The 16,773-nt window shown below is 43.6% G+C and overlaps 1 protein-coding gene across 1 annotated transcript in view; it reads right to left on the reverse strand.

The window, feature by feature from the left end:
- THEMIS (thymocyte selection associated) overlaps nucleotides 1–16,773 on the reverse strand; it is an 86,767-nt gene that overhangs the window by 13,814 nt on the left and 56,180 nt on the right. Inside the window, exons 5-6 of the mRNA XM_075266873.1 lie at nucleotides 9,550–9,649; nucleotides 7,353–7,423 (exon numbers count right to left, since the gene is read on the reverse strand). Of these exons, the coding sequence (XP_075122974.1) occupies nucleotides 7,353–7,423; nucleotides 9,550–9,649 (171 nt within the window). The remainder of the gene's footprint in view (nucleotides 1–7,352; nucleotides 7,424–9,549; nucleotides 9,650–16,773) is intronic.

Genomic DNA, 16,773 nt, shown 5'->3' on the forward strand with positions numbered 1-16,773 from the left:
ATTCTGATTAATCCCATCCACACTGCTGCAAAAAATCTGCGATTTCAAAAACACTCACATTTTTGATAATTGCTGCATGTCAATTATACATACAGAAACACTGGTGTTTTCCATACAGGTATAATAGGGGCAGGCAGAAAGTCGATACTTAACCTACTTGGATACTTAGCCTACAGCTACAAAATTCTCTGTGTAGCCTGTATGAACATTAAAAATGGGAGTGTGACAGCCATTTTTAACACCCATCTATTTTAATGCAGGTAGGTTTTAATGGACCATCAAGAAGCAGGACGCTTCCTAGTTTTGTCCATTTTCAGAGATCCGTTAATAGACTCTAGTATATGAGGGATCCATGAAACTGCAAAACTCTGATAGGTACATTTTTAGGTATATAACCACTAAATGGCCTCGATTATGTGAATATAGCCTTAGCCCCATACTAGCAGACACTATTAACAATACATATGGAACTTTGTGAAAGTTGATGCATTGAAATACTATTGAACTTGTGGTGAATATGTACTGTACACAAAGAAAAATAAAAATGGAGGTTACATTGGTAAAAGGATCAAAGTATATCTTCAATGCATGTATGGAATGCTAATGGATTTTTCCAGTGTAGTTACTGTAATACTGTACAATCTGGTGGATTTTAGCTTAGTTAATTGTATTACATCTTCGTCATATTAGGATTGAGTTTATGTGGTTTTATGAATTTAGCCAGTTTTAAGATCAAGTGTAATAAATGTCAGCCATTTATATGATTTATATTGTAGATACATTCATGACCTTGTTGAAGTGGCAGTAAAGTATTTTAAGTAAATTCTTCCCAGACCCTCAATGTAATAAAAATAATTCTATGTATGCCATACAATTCAGCACAGTCTGATACTCAGTGTCATTTCATTGTACTAGCTGTTCCTGACTAATTTCTGAACCACTTACTGGTACATGACAATAGCACAAAATGGTTTAAATGACTATAATGTGAGGAGTTTTTGAATACATTGCGTAAAATATTAGCTTAAGGTAGACATAGGTATGTAATGATATACAGCATTTTGAAATAAAGTTATAAAGTGTCAAAAAGCATTAGAATACATTAGTTAAATCACTAGTACAAAGAACAAGCTGTTTTTCATTGAATTTGTTAGTCTTAATTATTCAAGATAAGTTTTGTGAACATTTCTACAGTCTTCTAAAGTAGATGTTAAGTTTATATAGCACTGGTTACAGACTGTTTTTATCAAACAGGTTTAATGATGAAATGCTTTGGGTTTGCTCCTGCAAAACCATATACGGTATGAAGATCGGTGCCGTGGTGTGCAGAGTAGTTAGCACTCAGACAAGCAAGAGTTTGTTTGCAGTTAGTTTGCCTGAAGTTAAAGGGGTTATCTCATCACAAGGATCCTATCTACACTGCTGGTTAATGTGGATGTAAGACTTTTCCTAAATACATTGCTTCAGCAAAACTGCTTTGTTTGGCCACTATCTTACTTTATTCAATTCTTTGTGGCCACATCCCTGACCTAGCTGCTCCTGAGTCAAGTGATGTATCTGCTGCTCTCAGGGGGGAGGGAGGAGGGGCTAAGTGCAGGGAGCGAGCCTGTGTATCTAGCTAATCCTGTGTCTGCACCATGTGACCTAGGTCCTGCACTCAGATAGGGGAGAGGAGCTGCTTTCATTTCTTCTGTTCTCCCACTTATCAGGCTAGCTAATTCAATTGTGTTCATTATGGCAGAGACAGGTAGTCTCTGTATGTAACACAGAATGGAGTTGCTGCTGCCTGTACTTCATAGTCCAATGTGGGTGGGCCGAGCTACATGCGAATTTGGGGGTGGAGCTAAACGGCAGGTTGCCTGTGAAACCCCGCCCACCAAATGATGCAAGAAACCAGGAAGAAAGAAGATTTTACAAGAGTGAAGACTGCTGAGTATGTGAGGTGGGAATACCCCTTTAAGGCTGTATTTTATTTTGCTCATTTTTGTGCCTGATGTAAATGTTTATGTGTTTTTCTGTTTTTCTCAAATAAACCTCTTTGCTGCAAGATTTGTGTCCCTGTCTGTGACTGGTTAGGTCACCACTGACCCAACCAGTCCGCACCACTGCTTCTACAGAGCTAAATTTGCCACAATCTATATGAATATATACCTCTCCTCCATCTGCCCCACCAGTTTAATGTTCCTCTTCATCTGCCCCCAAAGCTTAAGGGTCCATTCACACGGAGTAAACGCGCGCTCATTTTGGCACAATACATGTTTAAAGAATACATGTGTAAAAATAAGACTCCCACTGACTTCAATGACATTTTTTACACGTGTAAAAAACATGTCAAAACACGATGCATTTTTGGTGCGTTTTTTACACTTGTAAAAAAATGTCATTGAAGTCAGTGGGAGTCTTATTTTTACACATGTATTCTTTACACATGTATTGTGCCAAAATGAGCGTGTGAAAGGACCCTAAGATCAAAAAAAACAAAAAAAAACCTGATACTTCTCCTTGCTCACCTGCTGCTCTCTAGAAGTCTCTGCTCATGAAGGCTTCCGGGAGCTACAAGTGCTATGTGAGTGATGTCATCAAATCACGCCTACAGCTCCCGGGGCTGGAGCACATAGGCGCAGAGAGGTAAAGCAAGAGCCATCTGCAGACGGATGCATGCAGATGAGTTTAAGCCAGGACATACCTCCTGCCGAACCAAACTGCAGGACAGGACCAGGAATCCTGGAGAATTAGGAGGGATACATTGGTTGTAGACAAAACCTTGAAATCCAAGTGCAAGATAAAACTGCTCAGGTGACTGTCTCTAGTGGTATGTCAAACTCATCTTTTTTAGCATTTCATTTCAGGAAATGGGACTATCTTTCTCATCTAGCATGTTTTGGGTATTGTCCTTCTTTGCTCAGCTGACAAGTTAAAATGTGGGTAAAAAAAATATGCAAATCTATTCTCCAGGATGTAATTAGGAATCATGCATGATGTTAAGGAGGCTGCCCTCTAGAGGGCAGCATACAGAGGCACTGTTCTCCTAATTACATCCTGGAGAATAGATTTGCATATTTTTTTACCCAGAATCCCTAGTGGAGCAGGAATGACTTGTAAGTCTCCATATGCTTATGTAGGCACACACTCTCCCTAATGTGTATGATTATCCCCTGACCCAAGTTAAAATGTGTTTTACAATCTCCCACCGAATCTGACATTGGGTGTGGAGAGTTGCTAGTGCAGGCTGAGAGGAAACAAGACCATTGTATGATATTCTCTAGGCATATATTATTACTAAAGCTGTATTTCTACCTGACATATTTATGGTATGTCAACAAAATATGCTATAAATGTGTGATAGGTTAGTGTCCCACCTCTGGGACATGCACTTATTTTGAAAACAGGGGACCACAACTCATGTTCGCAGCCACTGAGAATGGAAAGTATAATGCACATGTTCAGTTCTCTCATCAATGGGAATTCTGAAAATAGCAGGGGAGACAGGTGGAAGCCCCATTTCCATGGTAGGTATAGATCCCAGAGGTAGGACCTGAATCTATCATACCTTTATATCTTATTCTGTGTCAGTTGGGAATACTTCTTTAATAGGCGCCATACATGATACTTACCAGGCACCATACAGTTAGCTCAGCAACTCTCCAAACCAAAAATAAAATCAGCATACACTTAAAGTGAGCAGCCAGAAGTAGTGGGAAGTCAGCTAAATTATAGTCTGAAAAATGATGTGGGGAATACTTTAAAGGGGTTGTCCAGATTTGTCATATGACCTATCTTTAGGATAATAAATACCTGATTAGTAGTGGGCCAACAGCCAGTCTCTCTTAGATCAGCTGTTACATCCAGTCCCTGTACTATTTATGTGATATGATGGACACAGAGGTGAACAACTTCTTAAAGTCACAATTCAGTAATCAAACATCTGTCATATGATGAGCAATTCACCTATGTGTAGCAAACTATATTATATAAGTAAAATCCCACGCACATAAAGGTTATAAAATATGATTTATTAAAGTATGAAAAAAAAAACCAACAAACATAGAACATGAGTAGACAGGGGAAATCTAGTATTCCACATAAAATGTTGGCAAATCTTATCTGTAGTTCACTATCTCAATAATAAATAAAGGTACAGAGGTTTAGAATATACAACGTACATGTGCAAATATATCAAAGTGCAAAGCACGTCAAATAATAAAGTACAGTGACCAGTGACTTAAACAAACTGACATCCCTGGGAAGAACAGTATGTAAATGACAGAGAAAAAACCTGCCAGTGATTGCATTGTATTACTGAAGTTTCAGCTAGAACATTGTTATATGGTTTGGTCGTATGTTTTTAATATACACTTATTTGTTGTCATTTTATGTGTTTTGTCTCCCTTCTTTCATGTTTAGTATTCACGATGTCAAACAATTTTCCGTTCCTCGTTCACTAGTTCAATTTATGATGGGCCCAGGATTGAAATTATTGGAGAAAGAATTTAACAAGTCGTTTCCCGTTCATAACAACATGACCACTGTGACATATTATTTGTCCCTTTTTATGTGTATTCTATTCTTCCTCGTGTGGCATTTGTTTGTCATTTTTCAACATTAAATTTTTATTAAAGATTTTTCCAAGGGTCAAACAAAAGGGAAGGGGAGGGAGGAAAGGGAGGGAAAAGTCGGGGAAACAATGGGAAGGAAAAAGGGAAAAAGTATATAGGGGAACAGGGAAAAGGAACAGGGAGAGGGGAAGGCGGACTCTGACGCAGCAGAGTTACAATGAACAATGCAATACAGTTAATCAGGTAACTGAAGAAGTGAGGGTAACAAAAGCCATAACAAATTGTAATAGCAAAACAGAAAAAGCAGTGATCTTCAATATTAGAGCACTAGGTAAAACTATACGAGAACCAGAAAAGCAGATAACAGGAAAAAAAATGTATAAAGTAGGTAGGCTCACAAGGGTGAGGAGGGAAAAAGGGAAGGAAAATCTGAGGAGTAATAGAACATGTTCCACAGCAGCCAAGTCTGACGGTGAAGACGGTCATCAGGGCGAAGCATCGCCAGCATATCCTCCATGGTACGGATATGGAGGAACTCCTTTAGCCAGGAAAGGAGTGTGGGGGGGGGGACTGGGACTTCCACAGCCTCGGGATGACTGAACGAGCAGCTACCAACATAAACCCCAATAACTTGCGAATGGATTTTCGAAATTTTCGAGGGAAAAGGGAAAGAAGAAGAGGGGCAGGATCATCGTCCAAGACAACACCCGTCACTTGACGAATAACCCCTCGCACGCCATCCCAATAAGGGCGAAGAAGGGGACACCCCCACCAAATGTGAGCCATCGTGCCACGGTCGTTGAGACATCTCCAACACCTATCTGAGGTGGTCGGAAAGATGGTGTGGAGCAGAGTCGGAACCCTGTACCACCTAGAGAGGATCTTATAGTTGGTCTCCTGAGCCTTACAGGAGATAGAGAATTTATGACACATCTCGATGGCTGACGACCACACACCCGGCGAGAATGCCACCCCCAGCTCCCTTTCCCACCCCCTGACAAAGGGTAGTAAGCCATCCTCCGGACTCTCCAACAGGGAGTTGTATAGCAGAGAGACCGTGTGTTCCGGCCGAGAAGCAGAGAGACCGTGTGTTCCGGCCGAGAAGCAGAGAGACAGAGGCGCTCCAAGGGCAGAAGTGGCCTATGAACATCTTGTGAACGCTTCAAGGAGAAGTAAAAATGGGACAGTTGGGAGCAGTGCCACTGGGCAGCCATTGAGTCCGGTCTTTGTTTGTCATTTTGCACTTTTAGGCATCTTATTCTAAATTTATTTTTTGTATTTATATATGTCTTCTCAACTTTTTTATTTTTGTCACATTGCACTGCACACCGGCACTTTTAGCACTTGTATTTTTGTTACATTGTCTGCTGTATTATTTATAATGTACTATTATGGAATATGCAATATATTACACAATATATTGTGTTGGATAATGATTTTATATATTCATATTTATACTTTTATTTATTAGGTAGTTGATTATGTAGTTTTCATTATTACATATGTACTGTAATTTGTATGTTATTAGTAGATAATGCAATCTTTTTATAGTATTAACTATGTTTTGAGGGCACCGACTTAGCGCATGGTGTCTGCTGTATGAAACAGCATACACCAGGCGGCTATGGCCACTGTCTGGCTCCCAGGCGGCCGCCATAGTTAATCACCCGGCATCCGTATTATTATGGCGGATGTCAGGAAGGGTTAATGCACTGTCAAGTTTTATCGCTTTGTCATTTTCATACTGTTCTTCCGAAGGATGTCAGTTTAAGTCACAGGTCACTGTATTTTATCATTTGACATGTTTTGCACTTTGACATATTTGCACAATTTACAGTTTACATTCTAAACCTCTGTACCCTTATTCATTATTTAGACAGGTAACTACAGACACAATTTGACAGAATTTTATGTGGATACTAGTATTCCCCTGTCTACTCATGTTATATGTTCGAAGTTTTTTTTTGTACTTTAATAAATCACATTTTATAACCTTTATGTGTATGGGATTTTACTTATGTAATATAGATTGCTATAAAATAGGTTCCACTATTTTTTTCAATACTATGCAAGATTAACCCAATTTTTTTATATGTTCACCTGTCTGTATCACATGACCTTTGGACTGGCTTTTATCCACCTGAAGTAAATGGATGACAGCAAGCAGAGATTGAGATAACCATGATGAACTGATAGTATAGTACAGTGATGGCGAACCTTTTAGAGACTGAGTGCCCAAACTGCGACCCGAATCCCACTAAATTATTGCAAAGAGCTAACACGGCAATTTAACCTTAATACTGTGCACATTCACAATTGCAGGTAGTTACGGACCCACAAATTACAGTCATGTGAATGGGGCTTTTCAGAGCTTTCAATAATACAAACAAATTTGTCCTGAAAGGTAATAGTTTCTGCATTTGTTACTTTTGAACAATTAACTATTTACATGTCGCAGGATCTGTTTTATAGTGACCGTGCAATGTTATTACAGCCTGTACTAATATCACATCGGCTATAAAACAGATACTGTATGATATAAATAATAAGGGGCCACAAAGTACAAAGCATTCTACAGTGGCCCCCAGACAGTACAATGTGCTCCACAGTGGCCTCCAGACAGTATAATATGCTCCACAGTGGCCTCCAGACAGTATAATATGCTCCACAGTGGCCTCCAGACAGTATAATGCACTTCACAATGGCATTCAGACAGTACAATGTGCTCAACAGTGACCGTCAGACAGTATTATATGCTCCACAGTGGGCTCTCACACGGTATTATATGATACTTACCTGAAGTCCCACTAAGAGCAGCCGGATGTCTTCCTCCTGACTGAAGGCTCTGATGAATGATATCATCACATCTGCGTTGGGGCAGAGGTTACACTTTGCAGTCAGTGTAAGACACAGTCCCATGGACCTGAGGCCCACACTGACAGTTTTCAGCTGTATTTGCATTTGTGCACTCATACCATTGGTTTGCCTACACAGGTATAGCATATTGGAAAAGTGTATAACTTTTAATTGTATAAACTGTAATAACCCCATTAAGAGGTTTAATTTTTTTACTTTAAAGAGGACCTTTCATCAGATCGGGCACATGCAGTTCTATATACTGCTGGAAAGCTGACAGTGCGCTGAATTCAGCGCACTGTCGGCTTTCCCGATGTGTGCCCGGTGTAAAGCGCTATCGGTCCTGGTACCGTAGGGCTTTACAGTCAGAAGGGCGTTTCTGACACTTAGCCAGGGACGCCCTTCTGCCCAGCAGCGCCAATAGCGCTGTGCTCTGAGACCGGGGAGGAACGCCCCCTCCCTTCCTGATAATACTCGTCTATGGACGAGCTGTGTGAGCAGAGGGAGGGGACGTTCCTCCCCGCTCACACTGTGCAGCGCGATAGGCGCTGCTGGGCAGAAGGACGTTCCTGGCTAAGTGTGAGAAACGCCCTTCTAACTATAAAGCGCTACGGTACCGGGACCAATAGCGCTTTACACCGGGCACAGATTGGGTAAGCCGATAGTGCGCTGAATTCAGCTTTCCAGCAGTATATAAAACTGCATGTGCCCGATCTGATGAAAGGTCCTCTTTACGTACACCTTGTTTGCTAAAACATCATCCTTTAGGCTGCATTCAGAAATAGCATAAATTTTACACCATGGAATTTGAATGGAGATATTGCAGTGGAATATTCCGTAGATTTCTCCCCTTGTATTTCAACCTGCTAAAAATTTACAACATAATAATTATATTGGGGATTTAAATAGGAAATAGCATGCCATAAAATGTATGTGGACTTTGCAGCCACCCAGTGGTGAGTTTTTATAAAAGCTGAACTATGTACATATGAACATAGTAATACCTGCTGTACAAAGATAAATACTTTTTTCACATGAAGCATTGAACTGATATACATGGAAACAATCCCAAACAGTGGTGTAACTACCGGTTTAGCAGGGGTAGCAGCTGCCACAGGGCCCGGGACATTAGGGGCCCGGCGACAGCCGCTACCCCTGTGTTTTTTTTCTTTTCTTAATAGGCCGTTACCAGCTGGAGTTACTCCAACCGGTAATGGGCCCTATTTATTTACCGATCCTGGCAGGGGCCGAGATTGGTAAGTAATGCTGCGGACCCTATCAAACACTATTATTATACTCTGGGGTCTTTTCAGACCCCCAAGTATAATGATCTGAGGCCCGGGAGAGGTAAGGGAACATAATAAGCGTGTTGCTTACCTTTCCACACTCTGGGCAGGCTTTGGACCTAGTTGTGTGACGTTCCTGATGTCACATGACTGGGGCCTGCGTCCCGCGTCATGTGACTTCAGTAAAGATGACCAAAACCACCGAAGACTGCAGCGAAGCCGTGGATAGGTAAGTAACAAGGTTTTTTTTTATGTATGTATTCCCCGGGTCTCCGATTATTGTACTCTGGGGTCTTTTCAGACCCCAGAGTATAATAATTGTTCATGGGAGTTCATTATGGGACATAATACTGTGTGCAGGGGCCACTATGGCGCATAATACTGTGTGCAGGGGCCACTATGGCACATACTACTGTGTACTGGGGCCACTATGGTGCATAATACTGTGTGCAGGAATGTGGCGGGGGGTTGGTCAGTCGAGGTCTTCAGTGTTAGTCAGGAATTGGGGGGGAGGAAAATGTCAAAAGTTCGCCACAGGGGAGGGGCAACAAGGTGGCTCAGTGGTTAGCACTGCAGCCTTGCAGTGCTGGAGTCCTGGGTTCGAATCCCGCCAGGAACAACATCTGCAAGGAGTTTGTATGTTCTCCCCGTCTTTGCGTGGATTTGTTCCCTTTCTACAAAGACATACTGATAGGGGAAAAAATTGTACATTGAGATCCCTATATGGGGCTCTCAATCTATATTTCAAAAAAATAAAAAGTTCACCACGGGGCCCCGCCATTCCTAGTTACGCCACTGATCCCAAACATTACACATGTAATAAAGAAACCTGCATTTTAAAATTCTCTCACCTGTGCTGGGATTTGTTGTGCTGTATATGCTTATCTCATTGCATGCCTGCAATCTGTCTTTCTGAATATTTTCTTCAGCTTTTTCATTTTCAGGGAGCATCTATAAAAAATGAAACATAATATAATCAGTCATAACATCCAGACTATATGTGCACACATTTATCACAGACTGATCTAGTGGTAATGTAAGAGTGGACAGTACAAATTACACTGACAGGATCTTGTATGACATTCTAAATCCAAAGACATTAACATAGTGTCGGTCCCCTATCCAGCTAAAACAGTGTGTCTGGGAATTCCTCTCATTTATCCCGAAGAGCATTTTTGAGGTCAGACACTGACATTAGACATGAAGGCGTGGCTCCAATCTATATTCTAGTTCATTTCAAAGCTGTTTGATGTTATTGATGTTATTTGTAATTCATGCTTAATATAGATCTGCCCTTTACCTCGCCAAACAAGACTATTTCACAGCTCTCATCTCTTCTCTCTCAAGCAACCCTAAAAGGCTTTTTGAAACTTTTCACTCCTTACTCACACCCAAGGTACAGATGCCATTCACAGACCTTAGTGCTGATGACCTGGCCGCTTATTTTCATGATAAAATTGATAAGATCTGTCAGGAAATAACTGACCAATCCCCTGGTGGCATTGATTCCCACACCTACCATAGCAATAATCCCCTCACCAACCACACTTCAGACTGTCCATTCTCATCTTTTGAACCTGTTACAGAAGAGGAAGTCTCTCAGCTACTTTCTTCATCTCGCTCTACAACCTGAAGTAGTGACTAGAGATGAGCGAACACTAAAATGTTCGAGGTTCGAAATTCGATTCGAACAGCCGCTCACTGTTCGAGTGTTCGAATGGGTTTCAAACCCCATTATAGTCTATGGGGAACATAAACTCGTTAAGGGGGAAACCCAAATTCGTGTCTGGAGGGTCACCAAGTCCACTATGACACCCCAGGAAATGATACCAACACCCTGGAATGACACTGGGACAGCAGGGGAAGCATGTCTGGGGGCATAAAAGTCACTTTATTTCATGGAAATCCCTGTCAGTTTGCGATTTTCGCAAGCTAACTTTTCCCCATAGAAATGCATTGGCCAGTGCTGATTGGCCAGAGTACGGAACTCGACCAATCAGCTCTGGCTCTGCTGGAGGAGGCGGAGTCTAAGATAGCTCCACACCAGTCTCCATTCAGGTCCGACCTTAGACTCCGCCTCCTCCGGCAGAGCCAGCGCTGATTGGCCGAAGGCTGGCCAATGCATTCCTATGCGAATGCAGACTTAGCAGTGCTGAGTCAGTTTTGCTCAACTACACATCTGATGCACACTCGGCACTGCTACATCAGATGTAGCAATCTGATGTAGCAGAGCCGAGGGTGCACTAGAACCCCTGTGCAAACTCAGTTCACGCTAATAGAATGCATTGGCCAGCGCTGATTGGCCAATGCATTCTATTAGCCCGATGAAGTAGAGCTGAATGTGTGTGCTAAGCACACTCATTCAGCACTGCTTCATCACGCCAATACAATGCATTAGCCAGTGCTGATTGGCCAGAGTACGGAATTCGGCCAATCAGCGCTGGCCAATGCATTCTATTAGCCCGATGAAGTAGAGCTGAATGTGTGTGCTAAGCACACACATTCAGCACTGCTTCATCACGCCAATACAATGCATTAGCCAGTGCTGATTGGCCAGAGTACGGAATTCGGCCAATCAGCGCTGGCTCTGCTGGAAGAGGCGGAGTCTAAGGTCGGACCTGAATGGAGACTGGTGTGGAGCGATCTTAGACTCCGCCTCCTCCAGCAGAGCCAGCGCTGATTGGCCGAATTCCGTACTCTGGCCAATCAGCGCTGGCCAATGCATTCTATTAGCCCGATGAAGTAGAGCTGAATGTGTGTGCTAAGCACACACATTCAGCACTGCTTCATCACACCAATACAATGCATTAGCCAGTGCTGATTGGCCAGAGTACGGAATTCGGCCAATCAGCGCTGGCTCTGCTGGAGGAGGCGGAGTCTAAGATCGCTCCACACCAGTCTCCATTCAGGTCCGACCTTAGACTCCGCCTCCTCCGGCAGAGCCAGCGCTGATTGGCCGAAGGCTGGCCAATGCATTCCTATGCGAATGCAGACTTAGCAGTGCTGAGTCAGTTTTGCTCAACTACACATCTGATGCACACTCGGCACTGCTACATCAGATGTAGCAATCTGATGTAGCAGAGCCGAGGGTGCACTAGAACCCCTGTGCAAACTCAGTTCACGCTAATAGAATGCATTGGCCAGCGCTGATTGGCCAATGCATTCTATTAGCCTGATGAAGTAGAGCTGAATGTGTGTGCTAAGCACACACATTCAGCACTGCTTCATCACGCCAATACAATGCATTAGCCAGTGCTGATTGGCCAGAGTACGGAATTCGGCCAATCAGCGCTGGCTCTGCTGGAGGAGGCGGAGTCTAAGGTCGGACCTGAATGGAGACTGGTGTGGAGCGATCTTAGACTCCGCCTCCTCCAGCAGAGCCAGCGCTGATTGGCCGAATTCCGTACTCTGGCCAATCAGCGCTGGCCAATGCATTCTATTAGCTTGATGAAACAGAGTGTGCACAAGGGTTCAAGCGCACCCTCGGCTCTGATGTAGCAGAGCTGAGGCTGCACAAGGGTTCAAGCGCACCCTCGGCTCTGATGTAGGAGAGCCGAGGGTGCACTTGAACCCTTGTGCACCCTCAGCTCTGCTACATCAGAGCCGAGGGTGCGCTTGAACCCTTGTGCACACTCTGCTTCATCAAGCTAATAGAATGCATTGGCCAGCGCTGATTGGCCAATGTATTCTATTAGCCTGATGAAGTAGAGCTGAATGTGTGTGCTAAGCACACACATTCAGCTCTACTTCATCGGCCTAATAGAATGCATTGGCCAGCGCTGATTGGCCAGAGTACGGAACTCGACCAATCAGCGCTGGCTCTGCTGGAGGAGGCGGAGTCTAAGATCGCTCCACACCAGTCTCCATTCAGGTCCGACATTAGACTCCGCCTCCTCCAGCAGAGCCAGCGCTGATTGGCCGAATTCCGTACTCTGGCCAATCAGCACTGGCTAATGCATTGTATTGGCGTGATGAAGCAGTGCTGAATGTGTGTGCTTAGCACACACATTCAGCTCTACTTCATCGGGCTAATAGAATGCATTGGCCAATCAGCGCTGGCCAATGCATTCTATTAGCGTGAACTGAGTTTGCACAGGGGTTCTAGTGCACCCTTGGCTCTGCTACATCAGATTGCTACATCTGATGTAGCAGTGCCGAGTGTGCATCAGATGTGTAGTTGAGCAAAACTGACTCAGCACTGCTAAGTCTGCATTCGCATAGGAATGCATTGGCCAGCCTTCGGCCAATCAGCGCTGGCTCTGCCGGAGGAGGCGGAGTCTAAGGTCGGACCTGAATGGAGACTGCTGTGGAGCGATCTTAGACTCCGCCTCCTCCAGCAGAGCCAGCGCTGATTGGTCGAGTTCCGTACTCTGGCCAATCAGCGCTGGCCAATGCATTCTATTAGCCCGATGAAGTAGAGCTGAATGTGTGTGCTTAGCACACACATTCAGCTCTACTTCATCAGGCTAATAGAATACATTGGCCAATCAGCGCTGGCCAATGCATTCTATTAGCTTGATGAAGCAGAGTGTGCACAAGGGTTCAAGCGCACCCTCGGCTCTGATGTAGCAGAGCTGAGGGTGCACAAGGGTTCAAGTGCACCCTCGGCTCTCCTACATCAGAGCCGAGGGTGCGCTTGAACCCTTGTGCAGCCTCGGCTCTGCTACATCAGAGCCGAGGTTGCGCTTGAACCCTTGTGCACACTCTGCTTCATCAAGCTAATAGAATGCATTGGCCAGCACTGATTGGCCAGAGTACGGAATTCGGCCAATCAGCGCTGGCCAATGCATCCCTATGGGAAAAAGTTTATCTCACAAAAATCACAATTACACACCCGATAGAGCCCCAAAAAGTTATTTTTAATAACATTCCCCCCTAAATAAAGGTTATCCCTAGCTATCCCTGCCTGTACAGCTATCCCTGTCTCATAGTCACAAAGTTCACATTCTCATATGACCCGGATTTGAAATCCACTATTCGTCTAAAATGGAGGTCACCTGATTTCGGCAGCCAATGACTTTTTCCAATTTTTTTCAATGCCCCCGGTGTCGTAGTTCCTGTCCCACCTCCCCTGCGCTGTTATTGGTGCAAAAAAGGCGCCAGGGAAGGTGGGAGGGGAATCGAATTTTGGCGCACTTTACCACGTGGTGTTCGATTCGATTCGAACATGGCGAACACCCTGATATCCGATCGAACATGTGTTCGATAGAACACTGTTCGCTCATCTCTAGTAGTGACCCCTTCCCCTCACACCTTCTCCAATCTCTGTCGCCTGCTGTCACTACTTACCTTACTAAAATATTTAACCTCACTCTCTCTTCTGGAATTTTCCCATCCTCTTTCAAGCACGCTGTTATAACCCCGCTATTGAAAAAATCCTCCCTGGACCCGTCCTGTGCTGCTAACTATCGACCTCTCTAACCTTCCCTTCATCTCTAAAATCTTGGAACGCCTGGTCTATTCTCGTTTAATCCGCTATCTCTCTACTAACTCTCTGCTTGACCCTTTACAATCTGGTTTCCACGCTCTGCACTCTACTGAAACAGCTCTCACAAAAGTCTCCAATGATCTCCTAATGGCTAAATCCAATGGTGACTTCTCTCTTCTTATTCTTCTGGACCTCTCTGCAGCTTTTGACACTGTTGACCATCAACTCCTCCTCACTATGCTCCGCTCAGTCAACTAAAGTACACTGCGCTCTCCTGGTTCTCCTCTTATCTCTCAGACCACACTTTCAATGTATTTGCGGGCTCTGTTTCTTCCCCTCTTTCCCTTGCTGTTGGCGTTTCTAAGGGCTTGGTCCTAGGCCCCCTGCTCTTCTCTCTCTACACAGCCCCTATTGGACAAACCATGACCAGATTTGGCTTCTGGTACCATCTTTATGCTGATGACACCCAATTATACACATCTTCCCGTGACATCACCCCTGCACTAAAACAGAACACCAGCAACTGTCTTTCTGCTGTCTCAAATATCATGTCTTCGCTCTATCTGAAACTAAATCTCTCTAAGACTGAATACTACGGTTTCCACCATCTAATAGATCTGTCCCTGATATATTCATTGCAGTCTCAGGCCTTACTATAAGTCCTAGGCAGTATACCCGCTGGCTTGGGGACATATTTGATGCAGACCTTTCCTTCACCCCTCATATTGAATCACTCGCACGTTCATGTCACCTCCACCTCAAAAACATCTCCAGAATACGCCCTTTCCTTACCAGAGATACACTAAAGACAATTGTCTCTCTGATTCATTCTCGCCTTGACTACTGTAACTCCTTACTTATCGGTCTTCCCCTTACTAAACTCTCCCCTCTACAATCTATTCTGAATGCAGCGGCCAGGCTCATCTATTAGGCTAGACGCTACAGCGATGCCTCTGGTCTGTGCCAGTCGCTACATTGGCTGCCTATTCATTATAGAATAAAATATAAAGTTATCACTCTCATCCACAAGGCTCTCCATAATGCCGCACCTCCCTACATTTCCTCCCTCATCTCTGTCTACCACCCAACTTGTGTTCTCTATTCACTCAGTGACCTAACACTTACATCCTCTATTGTCAGAACTTCCCACGCTCGTATACAAGACTTCTCCCGAGCTGCACCACTTCTCTGGAATGCTCTACCCCGGACAATCAGATTAACTCCCAATTTCTACAGCTTCAAGCGCAAATTAAAGACACATCTTTTCAGACTGGCCTATCACAATTTTTAATGTAAACCCTTCCTTTCCGTCATTAGAATCCCCAAAATTTAACCCTCCTCTGTTCCAGCTCCCACATTACCCCATGATATGATGCCATTTCAGGCTAACTCTATATGTCCAAGCACCATCCACATGTTAAAGGACACGACTGGTGACTGCTCAAAGTTTTATGTTTGTGTAATGACAGAAACCTCTATTACAAAATTGTCTGACCACTGTATAAGCAATGCCGCCCCTGCTACCTCTTGTGTCACCCCCTCTACCTCATAGATTATAAGCTCTTGCGAGCAGGACCCTCAGTCCCATTGTGTGAAATGACTTTTCTTGTAATGTATCTTTCTGTCTGTATTTGAAACCTACTAATTGTACAGCGCTGCGGAATATGTTGGCGCTATATAAATAAAATGTATTATTATTATTATTGAGGTCAGAGCTTTGTGTGGGCCAGTCAAGTTTTCCCACATCAAACTGACCCAAGACCACCTGGCTATGTGCACTGGGACACAGTCATGGTGGAACTGAAAGTGCCTTTCCCTAACTGTTCCCACAAATTTGGAATTATCTTCACTTTACTTTACAGTTGGCACAATATGGTCAGGAACCTGAATTTGTGAGCTTACTTTTGAATTCTGATGTAAGTTCACACAGAGTTTTTTGGCCAGGATTTTGAGGCCGTATCTGCCTCAAAATCCTGACCAAAAAGACGGAAAAAAGAAGCAAGATGCTCATTCTTCAGGCTGTTTTGCCTCGCAATTTGGCCTGAAGACACCTCCTTCCTCTGAACCTGAGGCGGCCTCCACCTCAGATTGTGGACCAAAAAACTCTGTGTGAACTTACCCTTAAGCTTTTATGCAGCTACTTGTCAATTGGGCTGATGCCAGAGGAGGTTTAGCAATCTGTGGTCATTGAGTCAGTGGAGTCTTGGTGACTTTTATGCACTATGCCCCCAGCGCTAAGTGACCTTTCTCTTTCTATGGTCTGCCACTTTATGGCTGAGTTGCTGTGTTTCTTAAACATTTCCATTTGTCAATAGTATAACTACAGTAGCAGTTCAAGGTAAAATATCTGTGAAGTAAGAAATTTTGTGAGCTGACTCACTGAAATCAAGGCATTTCATTACAGTATCACATTGGGATTCAATGAGTGCTTGAGAAATAGCCATTATTTCACAAATGTTGGAAGTCTACATAACTAGGTGCTCCATGTTATTCACCTGTAGCAATAAGACTGAATGAAACACCTGTATTTAGTATTTAAGAGGCATTTCTCAATACCTTTCTCCACATAACATAAAAAAATGGTATCTAAAACTACTGTCTCAGAGTACAGATAGAAAGACATTGGACTAAATTTATTATTGTCTTG

This window comes from Leptodactylus fuscus, chromosome 3 (assembly GCF_031893055.1).
Source record: "Leptodactylus fuscus isolate aLepFus1 chromosome 3, aLepFus1.hap2, whole genome shotgun sequence".
Lineage (NCBI taxonomy): Eukaryota > Metazoa > Chordata > Amphibia > Anura > Leptodactylidae > Leptodactylus > Leptodactylus fuscus.